This window comes from Chelonia mydas, chromosome 13 (genome assembly GCF_015237465.2).
Source record: "Chelonia mydas isolate rCheMyd1 chromosome 13, rCheMyd1.pri.v2, whole genome shotgun sequence".
NCBI classification, from domain to species: domain Eukaryota; kingdom Metazoa; phylum Chordata; order Testudines; family Cheloniidae; genus Chelonia; species Chelonia mydas.
In genome coordinates this window covers 24,576,011-24,594,878 of record NC_051253.2, presented here as the reverse complement: position 1 = coordinate 24,594,878, position 18,868 = coordinate 24,576,011, and the positions used below count along the sequence as shown (strand labels likewise).

Sequence of the window (18,868 nt, the reverse complement as noted above, 5' to 3'; positions counted from 1 at the left end):
CGCAAGATTTGAAAATATCTTGTCCCCTTATTGGTCCTTTGGGTCAGGTGCCAGCCAGGTTAGCTGAGCTTGTTAAACCCTTTACAGGTGACAGGATGTTGCCTCTGGCCAGGAGGGATTTTATAGCACTGTATACAGAAAGATGGTTATCCTTCCTTTAATATTTATGACACGGGCAAAGTTCATTCTGTTGCTGTCTGCTTGGGACACTGTGCATGAATTAGAGGGTCTGTGCTGGTACTTTATTTATTGGCCATAATGCAGTCGACACTGATCAGCTCTGTTTGCTTAATATTTATCATGCCACTTGCCTTGAATGGGTACTGCCAGTTTGTAGGATGGTGGTGGAATTCTGTTCTCTGCTCATCGCAGTAGTATCTGAGCACCTTCCAGGAGTCCATTAGGTTACGTGACTAGACATCTGGCACATGTTTGTTCTCTCATCCTCTCCCCAGAGGGAGAAGCGTGTGCAGAGGAGTGTCTTGCTTTGGTAGGCTGTGTGGTTTTTTTAATCTAAATATATCTGTTGCTTTTTGTTAGAGAAGGTAAGGTCAAAGAAATGCCCATCGAGCGGGAAATGGAGAGGTTTGAGATGATCCTTAGTTTTGGGGGGAGTTCGTTCCACAGGCTCGGACCAGCCCCCAGAGGGTGCGGCCAGTCTCACTGCAATTTGTGTAGGGTACCTGTCTTTCTGCTGCTGAGCCACAGAACTGGGGTTCTCTGGCCACTTGTGGCCATTAGACATGCTGTGGGAGATGGGGCACGTGAATAATGGGGTCCACGTTCAGCTAAACTGAAGCCCAGCCTCCCTGTATGAGGGGCACAGCATGTGGCTGCAGTTAGGTAGGTGGAGGCACACACATCCAGCTCTTCACCCACAGTTAAACTGCGGATGAGAATTACCCCTCCCCGCCCCCGCTTAGAAGCTGCATGGCCTATTGCTGGGCAGCCGGCACCACCCGCACAGCATCATTGTGGTGTATGCAGTGTGTCTCCTCCCAATGGGGAGGGGGGTACCCTGAGGGCAGAAGCCCTCGAAGAAGCTGTTTCTGTTCAGTCCATGTACTTGTCACCCAGCCAGGTTTAGGAGCAAACGCTTTGGGCAGGTGTTGTAATCCAAGCCCTCTCCTCCTCACCAGATGCTGCGGTAAGGAGAATGCTGTGTGCAGCAAGGACAAGTCCTAACTCAGGTTCTTACTCCAATGTTGGCCCTACTCTGACTCCTGCCCACACGCTTTCTCGAGTGTGGTCCCCTTTTACCCATTCTAGCTGACCCTGAGTTCTGCCAGCACTCGTGCTGCTAACACAGACGCTCAGCAGTGTGTACTCCAGTGCCTTCCCACAGTTCCCTGGGCTGTGTTACCTACTCCCTGCTTGTGAACCAGAGGTCACCTTCCAGTTCATACAGCCTGGTGTGGTGTCTGAACTGTACATTTGCTCGTGGCTTGCTGTACCTGCAACACTTCCATATTTCTACTGCGTGTCCACAGCACTTGAACAGGAGAGACTGTGGCCAGGTCTTCCCAGCATGCTGCCAGCTGGCCAGAGGCTGACCCATGCTCCTGGTGGACCTCTGCTGTGAGGCCAGCATGAGCCATGAGTTCAAGGCCAGGACCTGAAGTCTACACTTCTGTGATGCAAACCCCTGAGTTAATTTTGCAGTGAAGACATTCCCTTAGGCTGTGAGTTCGTTGGGGCAAGGACTGTTGCTTATGCTGTGTTCCTACAGGACTTAGTACAATTGTATTATTGTTTGTTATCATAACACTGAGGAGCCCCAGTCATAGAGCGGGGCCCCGTGGTGCTAGGTGCTGTACGGACACTGAACAACAAGACAGTCCCTGCCCCACAGATCATGCAGTCTACATATAAGACGAGAGACAACAGATGGAGACAGAGAGATGGGGGAGTACCGGGAAACAATGAGGCCAGGTCTGTACTACAAAATTAAGTTGACCTGACGTATGTTGGCATCCAGCTGCTGCAGTAATTACATTGCTTGTGCGTGTCTACGCTTTGCTACCTGTGTCGGTGGTGCACGTCCTGCCCAGGAGTGTCCATTGTACTGTCAGTGTGGGGCATTGTGGGATGGTTCCTGAAAGCCAGTAACAGTCAACATAAGGAATGCAGTGTCTACACTAACACTGCGTTGACCTAACTACATCGACCTTGACTCTGCGCCGCTTGTGGATGTGGAGTTCAGTGTAGCTGGGCAGTTACATCAGTGGGAGTGAAATTTGAGCGTAGACACTTCCATAGCTAGGCTGATGTAAGCTGCCTTGTGCTGACCTGATGCTGTAGAGTAGACCAGGCCTGAGACAGTACTGGGCAGCATGGCAAGCAGTGGTCTCAGCACACCAGCTGCCTAAGTATTGTCAGGTTGGGGTTTTTTTTTTTTTTTTTGTGTGTGTTGTAGGTGTCACAGCAAAGGAGAGTTTTAAAGAGGAATGCAGGGGACAATTGGCCTTCAGGCACTACCACACCTTCCATGTTTAACCTCCCCATGCACACCTTGTGTGTGATCATGCCTCCCTCTGGTCTGTGACCAGCATAAAGGATAACAGCCAGTTACTCCTTTTAGCTTATGTGGATTTTGGTGCAGAATGGCTCATGATCTCTCCCCTCTGATGGCCGCTGATGGGTTCGGTCTCCTCCTCTCTGTATCGTACCTTGGCAGTGTTAGAGCCGGTAACCTCAGAGCACTCCTGGGAGGTAGTTCGGTATCACCCATTTTCACGGGCACAGAGATCACGAGCTGCTGTCTCACAGTGAATCTGCGGCAAAGCTGAGACAGAAAGCTGATCTCCCGACTCCCGGGCTCTTCCTCCAACCGCAAGGCCGGTCTCCTGCGATGAATGTAACAAAAATAACTCTTGCCCCGAGTGGGGTAAGAGTGTGGGGGGCACCTGGAAGGCGTTTTCCTCGCTGGCCTTATGTTCCCAAGGAATAAAGGCAATCTCTTAATACGAATTATGAGCATGGGGTAAAAGCATCATGAAGAGGAGGCAGTGTGTGGTTTTAACATGAGTTAACAGGCTGAGTTAGACTATGGGGCAGCGCAGGCTCTACTTGACCTGCTAACTCATGTGAAAACTACAAACTGCTTTGTCTTCACTAGGACTTACCTTGTGATAACTCATGTTAGCCAACACTCGTTTTCCTGTGGTGAAGATACACCCACTGGAGCCTTGCTAAATACACACATACAGCTTGAATGACATCAGTATAGTCAAAGCGATACATGCGTGGATGCAGCTGTACTGGTACACTTATATTGGCGTATCTATCCCCAGAAGCAAAGAGAAATAAGCTGCACTGGTATAAGGCACCTTTATACTGGTTATAACTACGTCCATACTAGGTTTAAAAAAAAAATCACACCCTGAACTCACATAGTTATTCTGGTTCAAAAACCGTATATGGATCAGGGCAAAGTCCGGATCTCCTGATCTGTGGAGGGAATATTGTTTGCCTTATTGGTAGCAAAAATACATGTAATCAGTCAGTGTGAGCGATCCTCTTTCAAATTCAGTAAAACTAGCTTAAGCTAATGGCCAGTGACAGCCTTGAATTTCTCAGGATGTGAAGAGTGTTCTCTGTTTGTTTCTTTCCCTCACTTGGCAGTTCTTAAACTTCTGGACCAAACAGGATACACTGGAGTTGGAGAACCCGTCCCTGACCTCCACTCCCGTGTGCAGTCAGAAGGTGATAGTGACCACCCCGCTGCACAGGGACAAGACCCCGCTGCATCAGAAAAACTCAGCGTAAGTCATACCCCACTCTCCCAGCCTCATCCCAGCTTGCATCACATAGCAGGGAGGCTGAACTGTCTTCAGGAGTGGTGTCCAGTAGCTGTGGCACCCCTACGGGAAGGAAAGGGGGGATGCAAATAGTGGGCTTCATCTAGTTTTCGAGTTCCACAAGTGTATTCTGTTTTTCTGGAGGGCTGCTGTATTGTAACATATTTTAATAGTGAATTGTGGGCCGAACCTTCTGGAATGAAGGTGTCCGACTATAAAGTGGGCTAGAATATTTAAAGTGAGCAAGGCACATTTGTAGAGGCTGGATCTGGAAGGGGAAAGTCTCATCAATTAAGCAATGGGATCTGCTCATGGTGATGAAGTGCCTCTCTCCAAAGCAGTTTCTTCTGAATGCTGCTGGGTGTGTCTCTTGCTCGCACTGACCAGAAGGGCATTCAGTTGGAATGGTGAGGTTGGAACCATTTCTATGGTTATATTCTGCCCTTCATCTTCAAAGGCAGGGAAATATTTCACACCTTCTCCAGAGCCACTCAGCTGTGGGGAAGGAATGCTGGTGGATTAGACTGCGTGCCCAGTCCTGGTGTTAGAATGCCTGGCAGAACCTGCTCTGTCTATGCGAGGTTGGAACTTTTGCTTCTGGGCACGTGTCTTACTGGGGAATGTTGCTGGACTGTGGACCTGGCTGCTAACAGGGCTTTCTGGACCCCTGTAACTCTTCTCCACTGTGTGTTGTCTACAGGTGTATCCCCTGCCTGACAGAGTTCGTGGAGAATGCTTTCTTCTTAAGCCTTGTCCACCCAAGGAAACTGATGTGCATAGTTGTTCCACAATAACTCTCCCATATGGATACTCAATTCCAGATTAAAAGTCACTTTATCCCAGAATAATCACTTCACTCACAAAGCAGAGTAATCGTGCCACAATAAAATCACTTTTATTCCAGAAGAGCATCCACACGGGGCAGTTATTCCTGAATAGCTTAATTATGGCCAAATAGCTGTGCTGGTCAATTTCCCCCATGTAGACAGGGCCTTGCCTGCATTACATAGCCTTGTCTGAGCCAGAGCCTTTCCTGCAGCAACGTGCATTGTTGTGTGCTCAAGAACAGAGTGAGATGGGTGGGTGGGAGAGGGAAGGGCTGTGGGTGGGGATCTGTGTTTCACCCACCTTGGTGACTGAAGAGTGATTTGCCAGGTGATCTGGTGGAGATATAACTGAATAACGTCTGGCTCTGTCAGATCCGCTTGGGTGGTGCTGCCAGAAGGCATGTCTGCTATTCCACTGCTCTTTAGCCCCTGCAGCACACCCAGCCAGAGAGGTTCACGCCATCCTTGTTATTGTGATGTAAGACCCCAATTCCTGTGTCTGAAGTGTCAGGGTGTTTCTGGAATGCATGTGCTCTCGGAAGGCGAGGCAGTGCAGCCCTGGGGCTGGAGGGCCAGAGCATGCTTCCTCTCTTGTGGGGGGAATGCTTGGGGGACACCTGCGTGCCGTGCTCTGCTCCTGACCTTCTCTCTCTCTCTCTGCTGGCAGGTTTGTCACCCCAGATCAGAAATACGTAGCGGACAACACGCCCCACACACCCACGCCTTTTAAGAACGCCCTGGAAAAGTACGGCGCCATGAGGCCACTGGTGTGTATTTAACCAACATGCGTGCCCTGCCTAGAATTGTCGACTGCTGCTATCTGTGCTCCTGTAGCCCCCGAAGACAAAAATCTCATCTTCACCCTTGAATATTCTGGCATGATCTGCCAGTGAAAAGGCCTTCGGATATGTGGTGCGAAAGGGCCCATCAGCCAATCTTTGTGCATTTCTGTTCGCATTGTTAATGTTACCAGGGTGCTTGGGTGTTGGCACATTCTTTGGCTGAGATGGGGGGCTGTGGGGAACACTGTCCTAAAATGGTATGGTGAATATGCTCCCATAAGTGACCACTTGGACTGAGGTATTTTATAAATCCCCTAAAAAGAAAAGGAGGACTTGTGGCACCTTAGAGACTAACCAATTTATTTGAGCATAAGCTTTCGTGAGCTACAGCTCACTTCATCGGATGCATTCATTGGAAAATACAGTGGGGAGATTTATGTACATAGAGAACATGAAACAATGGGTGTTACCATACACACTGTAACAAAAGTGACCACATAAGGTGAGCTATTACCAGCAGGAGAGCTGGGGGGCGGGGTTTAGGGGGAAACCTTTTGTAGTGATAATCAAGGTGGGCCATTTCCCACTGAATGCATCTGATGAAGTGAGCTGTAGCTTACGAAAGCTTATGCTCAAATAAATTTGTTAGTCTCTAAGGTGCCACAAGTCCTCCTTTTCCTTTTGCGAATACAGACTAACACGGCTTCTACTCTGAAACCTATAAATCCCCTGTGTTCATGCTGCAGCTTTCGGTTCCTTTGTGAGCCTAAAAAGAAACCAACCCAATGGGTTTTCTCTTCTGAGTTTAGCAGTTGTTTGGGACTCCCCATCGAGTGGAGACCTGGTGCTATTCCAGAATAACCAGCGATGCTGTGTAGACCAGCTGGGAAGTCAGGCTGTGGGCATGGCACCCCTTGCCTGCCGAACAATTATAGGAGATTCTTGATGCACTTGCTCTCCTGAAGCTTCTGCTGTAGGGTCCTGTATCCTCGCTGCATCAAGGGCCTGTGCAGAGGCCGGGCTGGCTGAGCTCTTGTGTCATTCACACTAAGAAATGAACAACGGCCCTGCAGACTGAGTTGCAGTGGGGGGACGTCTCCACTGACGATATAATTGCAGCATTAGCACAGGTTCACCTGCACCGTAAATCCAGACATGTAACTGTAGCCTGCACTGTAAACCCTGTGCTATGTTCCTCCCCCATATGTCCTTCACCCCAGCCGCAGACCCCTCACCTGGAAGAAGACTTGAAGGAAGTGCTCCGGAGTGAAGCTGGCATCGAGTTGATCATAGAGGATGATGTGAAGCCAGACAAACAGAAAAGGAAACAAGGAGTGAGTGTCTCATCTTACAGCTGCTGCCCCTGCTGTGATCCTGCCTGGTTCCTCGTGCAGGGTCAGGCCAGGGCAGTACGGGGTGGGAGAGTCGGAGGAAAGCCCAGGTGCTACAGGGAAGTTGGTGATTTAGTTGCTGGCACCCTTCCCGCTAAGGGCCTGATTCTGCAGAGCACTTGAGCACATGCTTAACTTTTAGCACATGAACAGTCCTGCTGGAGTCAGTGGGCTACTCGCACGCTTAAAGTGCTTCTGGATTGTGGCCTAACCCATTCTGACCCAATGCCCCAGCATAATGCTGGGCACAATGTGTTCTGGAGTTGTCATCTCTCAGCTCAGACTTAGAACGGGGGTTCTGAGCACTGGGGGAATAAAGATCCTCAGGCACTTCTCCCAGGGCTTGGAACATTAGCCCAGGCCTCCTGGGCAAATTCCGTCTTGGCCGGTCCTGTTCTGCTGGCCTTCCCTTCCTAGACTTGCCAGGATTTCTGTTTTTAAGTCAGTTGTTCTCCATGCTAGAAATCATACCAATAAAAGCCGTGGCAGAGCGGGTGCGCTCACTTGGGCTGTGATGGTCACAGTAGAGACCCAACCCGTTATTTACACTGTCTGTCAATGCCAGATGTGATTTGACTTTCTGCCACCCACACGGCACAGGTGCCCCAGCTTGCTCACAGCTAACGGCAAGCCCTACGTCTCCGGATCTGTACTCTGCATCTGGGACAATTGGTTTGACTGTTTAAAATACCCTCAAAAGAGAGAGATTTGTTCATTCAAACCATCTGCCTCCAGGCGGATTAGATGGGGCTGGTAGTGGGACATGGGGCCTTTTCCTTTTGGGTTTCTGTCCCAGTGTAGCCCTAAAGGTGTTGCTGTAAAAGGGCTGGCCTACATGAAACGCGCTGGTGGGTCTCCGTGGACAGGCAGCCCCACCATGAGCTGTCCCCCCATGAGCCACCCCACCCTCTTGGCAGAGAGGCCAAGCAGTGGATGGGACAAAGGGAAGGAGCTCCCCACTCAGCACTCTAGAGGTGGCCCCCCTGGAATAGGCCGGAGGCCCCATGGTTGGGTGGAGCTGGGGAGTTTCTCCCTGCTCTGTAAAGGCAGGTGTTCAGGCTCTAGGGGTTGTGAGTCTCTGGTCTCTTCCGCCACAGTGACATTCACAGGAAATGTTTTAATGCCACTGAGCCTCCGTGGTCCCCAGCCCCTCACGCCCAAACAGTTGTGTAATGGTGACCCTTCCCTCTCTCTACGGAACTAGAAAATGCTCACCGAGCCCCACTTTCCCCATTGCTATTGCTCTGTCTCCCCTGCAGTCTAGCGCTTACGGTTGCTTGCTTTGCTTCTCTTGTGTTTCCCAGCTGCACAGGAGTCCCATCAAGAAGGTCAGGAAGTCTCTCGCCTTGGACATTGTGGATGAGGATGTGAAGCTGACTGTGTCCACCATGCCCAGGTCCATCTGCTTCAAAAGAGCACAGGTCAGGGATGCTCAGATGAGGGTAGGGAGGGAGGGCTGGACACAGATGCTGTGAGACGTGTGCTTGCATGATAAGACGTGTCTGTGTGAATGTAGAGGAAGACTTAAGGCTGGCTATGAGTTGGATTCCCCTGCAGACATCTCTGAAACACAGGAACAATCAGAAATGTCCAAGGATAGCTATGAAATCTGATTAATTTTACTGGATTAACTGGGGCTTTAGGTGTGCCAGTGAAACAAATATTTAGTGAGATAAACGTGACGATAAGAGGGAAGGACCTGCTTGGAAAACTGCCTCCCCTTTCCTCTTTTCTCCACCCAAATGGATGGTGCAACTTAAACCCGGCTGTCCACTTCCTGCCTCTATGCTAGGTCATGCACATGGTGCTGAATGTAATGGAGGAGGAGTGGCCTTAACTTAATGTTTTATGCATTGTGCTTTCTGATCCCATTGTAAACCTCTCCTCTCTGAAGAACTGAATATCTGGAACACTAAATGCAGCACACAACGAAACGCACCGAAATGAGCCCATTCTGTGTTGGTTATTCACAGGATCAGATATAAAATAACTGGAGTATTTTGGTGAGAGCTCCTGTCAGACGTGTGGCTCTTTAGTGTATTTTATTAGACTTATAAAGTTCTTATTCATTTTGGTGTTCTTGTGCCCCATTAAGTTTGATGCAATGATCAACGTTTGATTATGGAGCTTGTTAAAGGGAAATAGGTTTGCCAAGATACAGATTTACATCCACGTTCAGCCCCTGGTGTAACGCCATGAACTTCAGTGGAGTTGCAGCAAGGATGAATTTGGCCCATGTATTTTAAAAACACAACAGTATAGCGCACACAGCGAACAACCTGCGGACTGTTATAACAGGGAGAATGATAAATGGAACTCACGCTGTTAATGCTATTCTCACTGCGCTTGGCTTGAACAGTGAAAGTAGATTAGCCGGTTTCATTTTCTGGCTCCCATGTGCTAGCCCAGTACTGCTATGTTTGGATGGCACAAAGAGCAGGGGAGTTTCTAAATCTACACACAGACTTTAACTGAATTTGTTAAGTGCACGTAATGGAAAGATTTCCGCTCGCTAGGCCTTAGGGTCTGTCTGTGTTACATCTGGGAACTAGCCTCCCAGCCTCGGGCCACAGCCTTGCAGTAGGGGGGCTCACCGCAAGCGCATTAAAAATAGTTGGGGCTTGAGCTGGCGCTCAGATTCTGAAGCCTGGGACAGGGAGGCTTTAGAGCCCAAACCACAATGTCAAAGCCCTGTCTACACAGATGTTTTAGCATGCCAGCCAAGCCCCACTGTCCAAGTCTATGGAGCTGGGCTGCTCTCTCCCAGGTGCAATATAGGCATACCCTTGTACAGAGACAAGATGGACAAGGGAATTTCTTTTAATGCAACATTCCCGACCCAAAGGGCTATTGTAGGGGGGGTCTCGAGAGTGGCGGCTGCTGGCCAGGCACCCAGCTCTGAAAGAAGCGCCTACTACCAGTAGCAGCACAGAAGTAGGGGTGGCCTGGTATTGGGGGTGGAGGTGTCGTCACAACCCGAAATATTTTCAGAAGGGGTCTCAGCAAAAAACCGTTTGAGAACCCCTGTTTTAATAGACCAACTTCTGCTGGTGGAAGGGACAAGCTTTCAAGCTGCATGGAGCTCTGCGTCAGGTCCAGAAAAAGTAGCCCAGACGTGAAGTAATCGCTTGGTGACGCTCTGATTACTTCCCTGCATGTAGAACCTTGCTAGCATCCTAACGTGCTGTTTCTGATGCAGTTTAAATGTATGGACAGGAGAATACAGGAATACAAGTTAATGGATCTAGTTAAGTGGCATTTTCCAGTGTAAGGGAGCAAATTAACTCGGTGCATATGGTTTTTTTTTTTTTTCCTGCAGCCTGTGAGTTTCCTCTCGAGGTCTCTAAACCTTTCCTCCTCAAGCAGCAAGGACGACAGCGGTTTGCTCAATAGGGGGTTTGTGCAGGTGCACGTGAAGACTGAGAAGACTTCATCCTCCAGGAAGATCCCAAGCCAATTCAGACCACCCACTCCGGTAAATACCAGCACTGCCATCCACCCAAAAGGCTTGGAGGTTGCAGAAACCCTGTCTCTCCTGTACTGGTGAAAGGGAGATGGTAGCTTGAGTCAGGAGAGAGCACTGTCCCTGGAGAGCCACACAACAGCTCAGAATGCTAGTGCCACTCACCGCCCAGGCTTTGTATGCTGAGCTTTGCCTTGGTCACTGTCTCTGTACTACAATTAAAAAACCCGCAGCAATGAGTCTCCGAGCCTGGGTCACTGACTCAGGCTCACAGGGGTCAAGCTGCGGGGCTATAAAACTTCAGTGTAGACAACCTTGGCCAGCCATGGCCATGCTGTGCAGTCTAGGCATACCCTTTCTTCCCCTGGGAGGGTAGGGGATAGGAACAGAGACCCCACCTGGCCTGTGGGAGGAAAGTTAGCTTGCATTGCTGTGCAGTGCCATCTGCTGGGACTTGGAGCTAAAGGGAGCACTATTCTTCCCTCTAAACCAAGATACTCTCTACCTCCTTGTTACCATATTCAAATTCAGCCACTCAGAGCAGTCATTCCCAGATCTTACTCTGGATCTCAGGGCTGGGAAGGGGAGTTCACAAGAGTCAAAACTGAAACAAAATATTTGGATTGACCTGAAACGAGCAAAAATCCAGAATTCCATTTCCTGAAATCTTTGGAAGTTTGGCTTTTCGCCCCAAGTCAGGATTTATTGGGGTGGTTGTTTTTTTCAAAATCTCTAAAGTTGTTACGGGTTGGAAAATCTGTTTTCCAACCAGCTCTATTCATGATCCGGTTCTGGCCTTTGAAGACCGACATAGGGAGTACAAACTGGCTAATCAGCCCCTTACTTATGCTGGTGGTCCCCTTGGGGCTTCCAGGCTGGGGACCCTGCAGGTCTGCGCCAGAGGAGAATTGCAGCAGTAGAAGATTATTACATAATGATGGAGTAAAACAAGGCTGTTGGGAAGATGCAAGTTTGGTCACACTCCCTTGAAAGTCTCTAGGCCCTGGCTTTCATGCGCTGACCGGCTGCCCTGTCTAGTGGGGCATGGGGATGTTTGATGGTAGGTGGGGATGTGTGTGGCTGGGAGATGTGGTGCTAAGGGGGATCAAGGAAAGGAAGGGGGAAAAAAGTCCTAGGAAACCAACGTACTGCAAAGTACACATCAAAACGCTATCAGCTCAACATCTCTCACCATCAGGCCCAGGGCATCTCAGCCTTGCACCAAAAATCAATGGATACTACTTAAAGAATTCAGCCAAAGTACCTTGCCTGGGGCAGCAAGGGGGATGCTGTGCTATAGTGGGTTAGATGTGGGCATTAGCAATCTGGAATCCTGCAATCTGCTCCTGCTCCTGGTTCTGGCACTGATTTTCTGGGCAGTTCGCTTCCCCCTGCACCCCCATTTCCATGAAGGCTTTTGTTCTGTTTTCCAAGACACAGCCATGTCCTGCTTTTGAAGTGCAAAACTCAGTGCTCTCCTAACCCTGGAGCTGCTACTGACACCTCTGCAGGAACTGGATTTTCCTGTATCTATGGCCCAGATATTTCTCTCCAGTGTGAGACTCAGGATAGACTGAGGCAAATGGCTTAGTGAGTTTCAGAAACGGATTAGGCCCATAGCCATGGGAGATGCACTTCACATCACGTAGCAAGAGCTCTTGATCTGTGTGCTAAACTGAACACTGGCTGGGAAAGGTAACTTCCCCACCACCGGCTGGTCTTGCACAGCAAGGTACACTCTAGAGAGTTCCCACCTTCCTGCAAACAGCCATTGGCCTCTGTCAGAGCCAAGATATCAGATTAGATGGACCATCCATCTATTGCAGTGTGGAGGTTCATTCGTTGGGAACATTATGGGCTGTTCTAACTGCAGGCTTAAATATCAGCCCTCTAGTGATCTCTAAAAGATATTTGGTTTAATTCCGAGTGATCTGTGAGTGTACGGGGAATAGCAGGAGATGCTTTAGCAACTGTGCTGCTCGTGAGTGAGAGTCCCACACCAGAAAACTTTAGGAGGGAACTCTATGCATGGAACTGGCCGCATGGCAGTACTGTGATAGCAGCACTGCAGCAGTTAGCATAGCCTGCCCTGTCCCCCCACCTCCCGCCTGCACGTGGCTTGTGGGAGGCAAGCCCTGAGGGAAGAGTCCTGGGTTCTGTTCTCTCTTCAGGAAGTTTTAAGCATACATTGTTTCCATAGCACCAGCAGCGTGATAGGGGCTTTCCAAATGGGTGTTTGTAGGGCCTACCAAATTCACAGTCCATTTTGGTCAATTTCACGGTCATAAGATTTAAAAAATCGTAAATTTCATGATTTCAGCTATTTAAGTCTGAAATTTCACGGTGATGTAATTGTAGGGGTCCTGACACAAAAAGGAGTTGTTGGGGGGGCCCGCAAGGTTATTGTAGGAGAGTTTGCAGTACTGCTACTCTTACTTCTGCACGGCTGCTGGTGGCGGCGCTGCCTTCAGAGCGGGGCGGCTGGAGAGCGGTGGCTGCGGGCTGGGAGCCCAGCTCTGAAGGCAGAGCCGCCGGCAGCAGCAGGGCAGAAGTAAGGGTGGCCTGGTATGGGATTGCTCGCTTACTTCTGCGCTGCCTTCAGAGCTGGGTGCCCAGCCAACAGCCGCCGCTTTCCGGCCGCCCAGCTCTGAAGGCAGCGCAGAAGTATGGGTGTCAATACCGTGACCCCTGCAAAATAACCTTGTGACCCCCCTCCCCCCCCCGCAACTCCCTTTTGGGTCAGGACCCCCAATTTGAGAAATGCAGGTCTCCCCCATGAAATCTGTGTAGTATAGGGTAAAGGCACACATGAGACCAAATTTCATAGGGGGAGACCAGATTTCACAGTCCATGACGTGTTTTTCCTGGCCATGAATTTGGTAGGACCCTAGGTATTAGCTAACTATTCCAGGGTGGGGGAGGGAGAGGAGCTGAGCCATGTGCTGGCATGGGTGGACTGAGCTGTGCAGTAGGTTGTGGGGCCAAGGGGGTGACCCTTGTGCTTTGTGGGAGGTGGAAACAGTCCCAGGTGAGGGGAAGTAGCCGAGTGGGAATTATTCCTGTGCTCGGCTGGTGGTGGAGGCAAGCTGGCAGCCAGCCAGACTCTTGCTGCTTAGACAGTCCAAGTTGTTCGCTGTTTCCATGCTTCATTTTCTCTTTATGAAACTTTATTTGAAAATAAACGTAGGCACAAAATGTCTGCTCTTCATCGGTGATGCCCACCTGGACGATGCTAGGCAAGCAGGTACCCCAGTGTAGTGTGATGGAGGTGCAGGAATTCAGGGTGAAATTCCTCTGTCTGATCTCTGCTGCAGATCACTTTCTGATGCTCTGCACCACATTTCCAAGGGGGCACTGGAATCTTGCCCCAGCTCTTAGCAAGAGAGAGAAGCAGAGGTCTTGCCTATGCCAGCAATTTACTTAATTTTACCACCATTGTACTCCAACTTCTGCAGGCCCACCAGTGGTAGCAACAGCAGACCTCCATTATTTGTGTTCCTGTGGCACCCAGGAGCCTCCGTTCTGGACCCAGGCCCCCACTGTGCCCAGGCGCTGTACAGACACAGAACTAAAAGAGGATCCCTGCCCCAAAGGGCTTCTAGTCGAAGTGTCATCTAGACCCGTTCTGAGCAGGGCTTAACTCAGTGACTTAAGATGCATGAAGGCTCCCGCAGTTGGAGGTGCAATGGTGAGAAGCTGCTAGCATAGGCACAGCCAGAGTGACCAAATACATTCCCAGGTTGCAGAGGCGACTGGGCTCTTGTCTAGCTAACCGCGAGCAAGGGGTAATTTAAAGACCTTTGCTTGCTCCCCTTTCCCTTTTCTGCCAGTGCTTAGCCAGCTTTGGAGGGACTGTTAATGGCTACACATTTGGCTGACATCAGTTCTAAACAATTTACCCCTTTCTGGAGGGTGCCCGTTAGATGGCATCTCTCTGAAGACTGCTTACTTCTATCCCTGGACATGTTTCATTAGACAACCTGGCAAACCTTTACCAGCCCCTGCTTGGCATTATCTAGCAACGGGAGCCAGGGCTTCTGGGTTCAGGTCATGATTCTGCCACTGTCGGTCTTGGGGCAAGTGACTGAACCTCTCCCGTCTGTACAATGGTGTTTAAGGTGCTTTGAGATCCGCTGAAAGCTCCCAGAAGCGCAAGTACAAGTGATTAACTTCTCAACCCTGCTTCTTACCTCTGATTCTTTGTCTCCAGCTAGATGTCAGCCAGAAGGGATAACTTTCTTCTGAGATGTTTGTAGTTGGATTAGATCTGTCTGTTGTAAAAGCTTTATCTTGTGATGAATGAACACTCCTTAATCGCAGCAAAGCAAACCCCCCCCCCCCCACCCAATAAACCCCCATTTGCAGTTAATTTGTCCGTTTTATAAACCACTTCTCCCAGTGTGGCGTGGGAGCGCATTGCTCTCGCCACTGACAGAGCTGCATAAATAACTTCTGGCTAAAGCTTTGAAGGTGCAGAAAGGAATAAAATGTCTTGAAAGCATGGGAGGGCTGGAGGGAGGAGTGAGCCCCTGCGATCCTGAACTAGATCAAGATTGTGTGCGTATTGTGAAATCCCGTCTGTAGAATCCCAAAGAGAAAGATGACATCTGCAATATTGGGCTCTTCGGGGTTACTTTAGTGCTCTCCTTGGAGTCGCTAACAGTAAGAGATAATTTGATTAGGAAATTAAGTAAAATGGCTTGCGGGAACTAAATTAGCCCCACATAAATGCACCGACAGCTGAGCCGCAGCTGTTGGTGCTGCAGTGGCTGCTTTGCTCTTAACAAATGCAGTCCTCGTGGGGCCTGATTCTCTGTTGGTTTTTCCAGTGCAAAGGGGCTGTGAAGCTTATGGCTCAGCTACCAGGGAATTCCTGTGGTCTAGAGGGGAAGTCCCTGTGTGGCACAGAGCAAACATATTAGCTGCATGCCACTCACTGGCAGACATCTGTGTAAGGGGCACAACTGACATCTCTGCACTCTGCCTGTTTCTGGATGTTGCAACAGCCCCCTGAGGCTATAGGCAGCTGAACCCAAGTTAGGGCAGCCCTCCGACTCCTCTAACATGTGCTGCAGCCTTTGGATGGCCCAAGAGTAGGGGATGTGCGAAGGTGATGTGAAGCCCCATTCCCCTTCTCCTCCTTGGGTCCTGCGCTGAGCAAAGTTCAAGCTCCCTGGAGAATCGACCCCTGGTGTACTTGGGCGATGCAAGTGGCACGACTTCCCCTGGCACGACTTCCCTATCCTCTAATCTTTTACTGAGGGCTATTGGGCTGTGCCTGGGACTGGAACACAGGTGTCGCTGCGTTCTGATCTCCACTGTGCTCCCAACTTGCTCTGTGATCTGGGGCCAGTCACTGAACCTGGCTCCTTCCGAGGCGCAGAGCAGCACTGCTCCCATGGGAGCTCAGCTCCTCGGACCCTTTGGAATCAGGCTTCTGACTATTATGTCTGCTCCCTCTCAATCAAGTGGGGATTATAATATTGATTCCTTTACCCCTGGGGGGTTGTAAGGCTAAGTCAGTTAGCTTTGGGTGGCATACTTTGAAGGGCTGGGTTCTTGTTCAGAGGTATTTTACAGGTATCCATAGCCATCCAAATCTTAATCTATCAGCATATTTTAAAATCTCTCTCTCTCCTCCCCCATTTGCGCTAGATGTCCAGTGCATGGAAAGTAGTGGCTTGCGGTGGAACCCGAGACCAGCTCTTCATGCAAGAGAAAGCTCGCCAGATCTTAGGCACGTTAAAACAGAGCCACACGTCAAGGACATTGATCTTATCATGAAGGATTGTTGGTTTTTCTCTGCTTTACGTTTTTGTTTGTTTGTTTGTTTGTTTGTTTGTTTTTAAGTAGAGGGGGAAAAGAACACACAGAAGAATTCTCTTTCGCAAAGACACTGTTTATTTTTCCTTCTCTGAACTCTGTTCCCTGGTAGATCCCTATTTTAATAAATTGTGCTAAATACTGGATGATAAATGGGATGTAAGTTTTGGAATTGTTTGTGGAAAACTTCATCTGGGGGTGGGAGGGCTAGGAAAATAGCCCTCCCCCCCCCGAAGAAAGATACCCCCTCCTCGTATTCTTCTCCGAAGGTAGAAATAAGCCATCCACACACCACCCCTTTCTGCCATGCCTATGAAATGGACATGAGGCATTTACCTAATCTAGGTGGAGATGTTGCTGTGCAGAAAATAGACTGAGTTAGATTCTGCTCTGGCTTCTTGGGAGCAATGTGTAAGGTCCTTGCACATTTCACCTTGCATCTCCTGGCTTTCCTTGGATGAGAGTGTTCTCCATCATCACAGGTGATGGGGGTGATAGAGGTCAGCAGAAGAAAGGATGTTGGAGGCGGCATGTCCTTCAGGATGGTTTGATTATAATTTTGAACTAGCAGCTTTCTTCCTGTCTGACCCTAGGAGAATCATTTGCCCAGATGTGTGATACATACATGATATAGGAGGGGGCTGGCCAGAACCTCTTCCCCTGGGAAATGCCCTCTCCTTTTATATATTTTAATAAATCTGTTTCCTGTCAGGCTTCATCAGCCTGACTTCGCCACTTTATTGAGACCTGGTCCAAAGCTCTGTGGATCCACATGCTGTATTGGATTTGAGCGCTTATGCCTTTCCAGGGAAGGCAGCGCTGCCTAACAGTGGTCTAGCCACTAGCAGGATTGTCTGACTCAAGCAGAGCAGGGGGTTAGTTCCAGCATTTCTCCTGTTGTGAACAAGCGGAGAGTGCCTTGATTCTCTAGAGAGAGAGAGAGAGTGAGTGAATGGGAACAAACTAGAAGGGAAGAGATCAGTTAAACTGGAGAAGGATGGGGCCTTAAACGCCAGCAGCCCAAGGGACTGCATGAGGTTCTATGCTTTGGTGTTCCACCAGCCCGGCTCCTGTGCAGCGGATAGATCAGCCCCATCTCCAGCAGAGACAGTCGGGATTGCTTTCCTCCACCATCCAGCAGCTTGGGCCTCTCATGCTGAGAACTGCTTTTGCTTAAGGTTTCTGGTTAACTGGTATACACTGTGGCCATGGGCTTTCTGCGTTTGCAGCCCGAACGCTGCAGCACCAAGATCTAGAAACAACCATGCTACGGTGGGCAGCGAATGGTGTCCGCAGACTCACCAAATACTCACTGGGGCCCTGATTCAGCAAAGCAGTTAAGCTAATTCTTAAGGCTCATTGACTTCAATGGAACATAAATGCAGGCTTAATTGCTTTGCTGAATCAGGGCCCCAGTGATTTAACTCAATGGTGATATCTCACTTGCAGAAGATGAGGTCAGGGTATCGCTTGTGGAGGGGGGAGTGGGAGGATAGCTTTGTGTTAAGCTGCAGGATGAAGAGGCAGGAAATCTTGCACAGTTGAGAACAGAACCCACAATAGTCTGGTGTGATTTGTAGGCAAATTGGTGGACCTCTCTGCCTCAGTTTCCCTAGCTGCATAAAGGGGGATGATCGCTTCCTGCATCACAGGCATGGAGACTTAATTGCTGAGAAAATGCTTTGTCTGCAGTAGGTGCATGAGCTTCTGGAGAAAGCCCTCTATTTTATTAGTGGCTGTGCAAAATGCCCCAGTGACCTGTGAAATAATATAGATACATCCATGCCCAGAGCATTGTGTGTTTAGTACAAAATTTGCCACAGGCATGAAAACAGCATCTGCGATTACGGGTCACATTTACAAAGATCTTCAGCCCTCCAGCTTCTGTTTATAAACTGGTTGCTGTGTTGGGCAGGAAGAAATGGCCAGACACCCACCCACTCCCCCTCCATGGTATAGTATGACACAACGAGGTGTGTTATTGGTCTTGAGCATCCAGCGTTGGCCACTTGCAATGGAGAGAGGAGTTCTGTCTCACTCCTGAACTTGTGATTCTGGATGGTCACTTCATTTACCCTGGCCTAGTGTCGTGTGCCATGGTACAGTTTTGACTTTGCTGCGGGGTGTAGGAAAGCTTCTGTGTGTCACCACTTTTACTGTATCTGTCCTGTCAATAAGTAGAAGACGTTAGTGTCTAAGGCTAACCAGTTCAGGGCCCCTCACCACCCATGCACTTGAAAAGATAAGGTGGCAAGGGAGAATGTGAATTTTCTCTTCAGCCTTGTCTATGCTGTAACTATACCAAGGCAGTTAAAGCAGTGCAACCCCCCTCCACCCCTAGGATAGGTGCAGGAAGGGAAATAACTTATACCCATCCCTGATCTAAATTTTGGCCCAAACATGAGTTGACAATCACTGTAACTCTGAATCCTGGTCAGACTTATTTATGGAAGATGCTCAAAATCTCTGTATGACCAGCGCTGTGTGGGCTAATGCACAACACAGCTATACTTTAATCCACAGAACCTCAGTAACTTAGCAAATCATGCTGTGCTGGAGTAGCCAGCCTTTACCGCACACCTAAAAATAAATACCATAGGAAGTACAAGGTGATGTAGACTGAGTCAGACCTGGCCTATCTTTCCAGTAACAGTCCTAAACCCTTGACACTAGAACAAGAGGTCGGGTGTGAGAATGTATTAATTAATATTCTCTAATCACCACTCTGCACCTAGTGTAGATTCAGTTGTACACCTTAAAAAGGGGCTAGCTTCTCCTGAAT

At 49.4% G+C, this 18,868-nt stretch overlaps 1 protein-coding gene across 2 annotated transcripts in view; it reads left to right on the top strand.

The window, feature by feature from the left end:
• MYBL2 (MYB proto-oncogene like 2) overlaps positions 1–16,239 on the top strand; it is a 39,882-nt gene extending 23,643 nt beyond the window's left edge. For both annotated transcript variants that reach the window (XM_037916019.2, XM_007057173.4), the window contains exons 9-14: positions 3,625–3,764; positions 5,295–5,394; positions 6,630–6,743; positions 8,105–8,221; positions 10,120–10,275; positions 15,919–16,239. In XM_037916019.2, the coding sequence (XP_037771947.1) occupies positions 3,625–3,764; positions 5,295–5,394; positions 6,630–6,743; positions 8,105–8,221; positions 10,120–10,275; positions 15,919–16,047 (756 nt within the window). In that variant the 3' untranslated portion in view covers positions 16,048–16,239. The remainder of the gene's footprint in view (positions 1–3,624; positions 3,765–5,294; positions 5,395–6,629; positions 6,744–8,104; positions 8,222–10,119; positions 10,276–15,918) is intronic.
• The last annotated feature ends 2,629 nt before the right edge of the window (positions 16,240–18,868 follow it).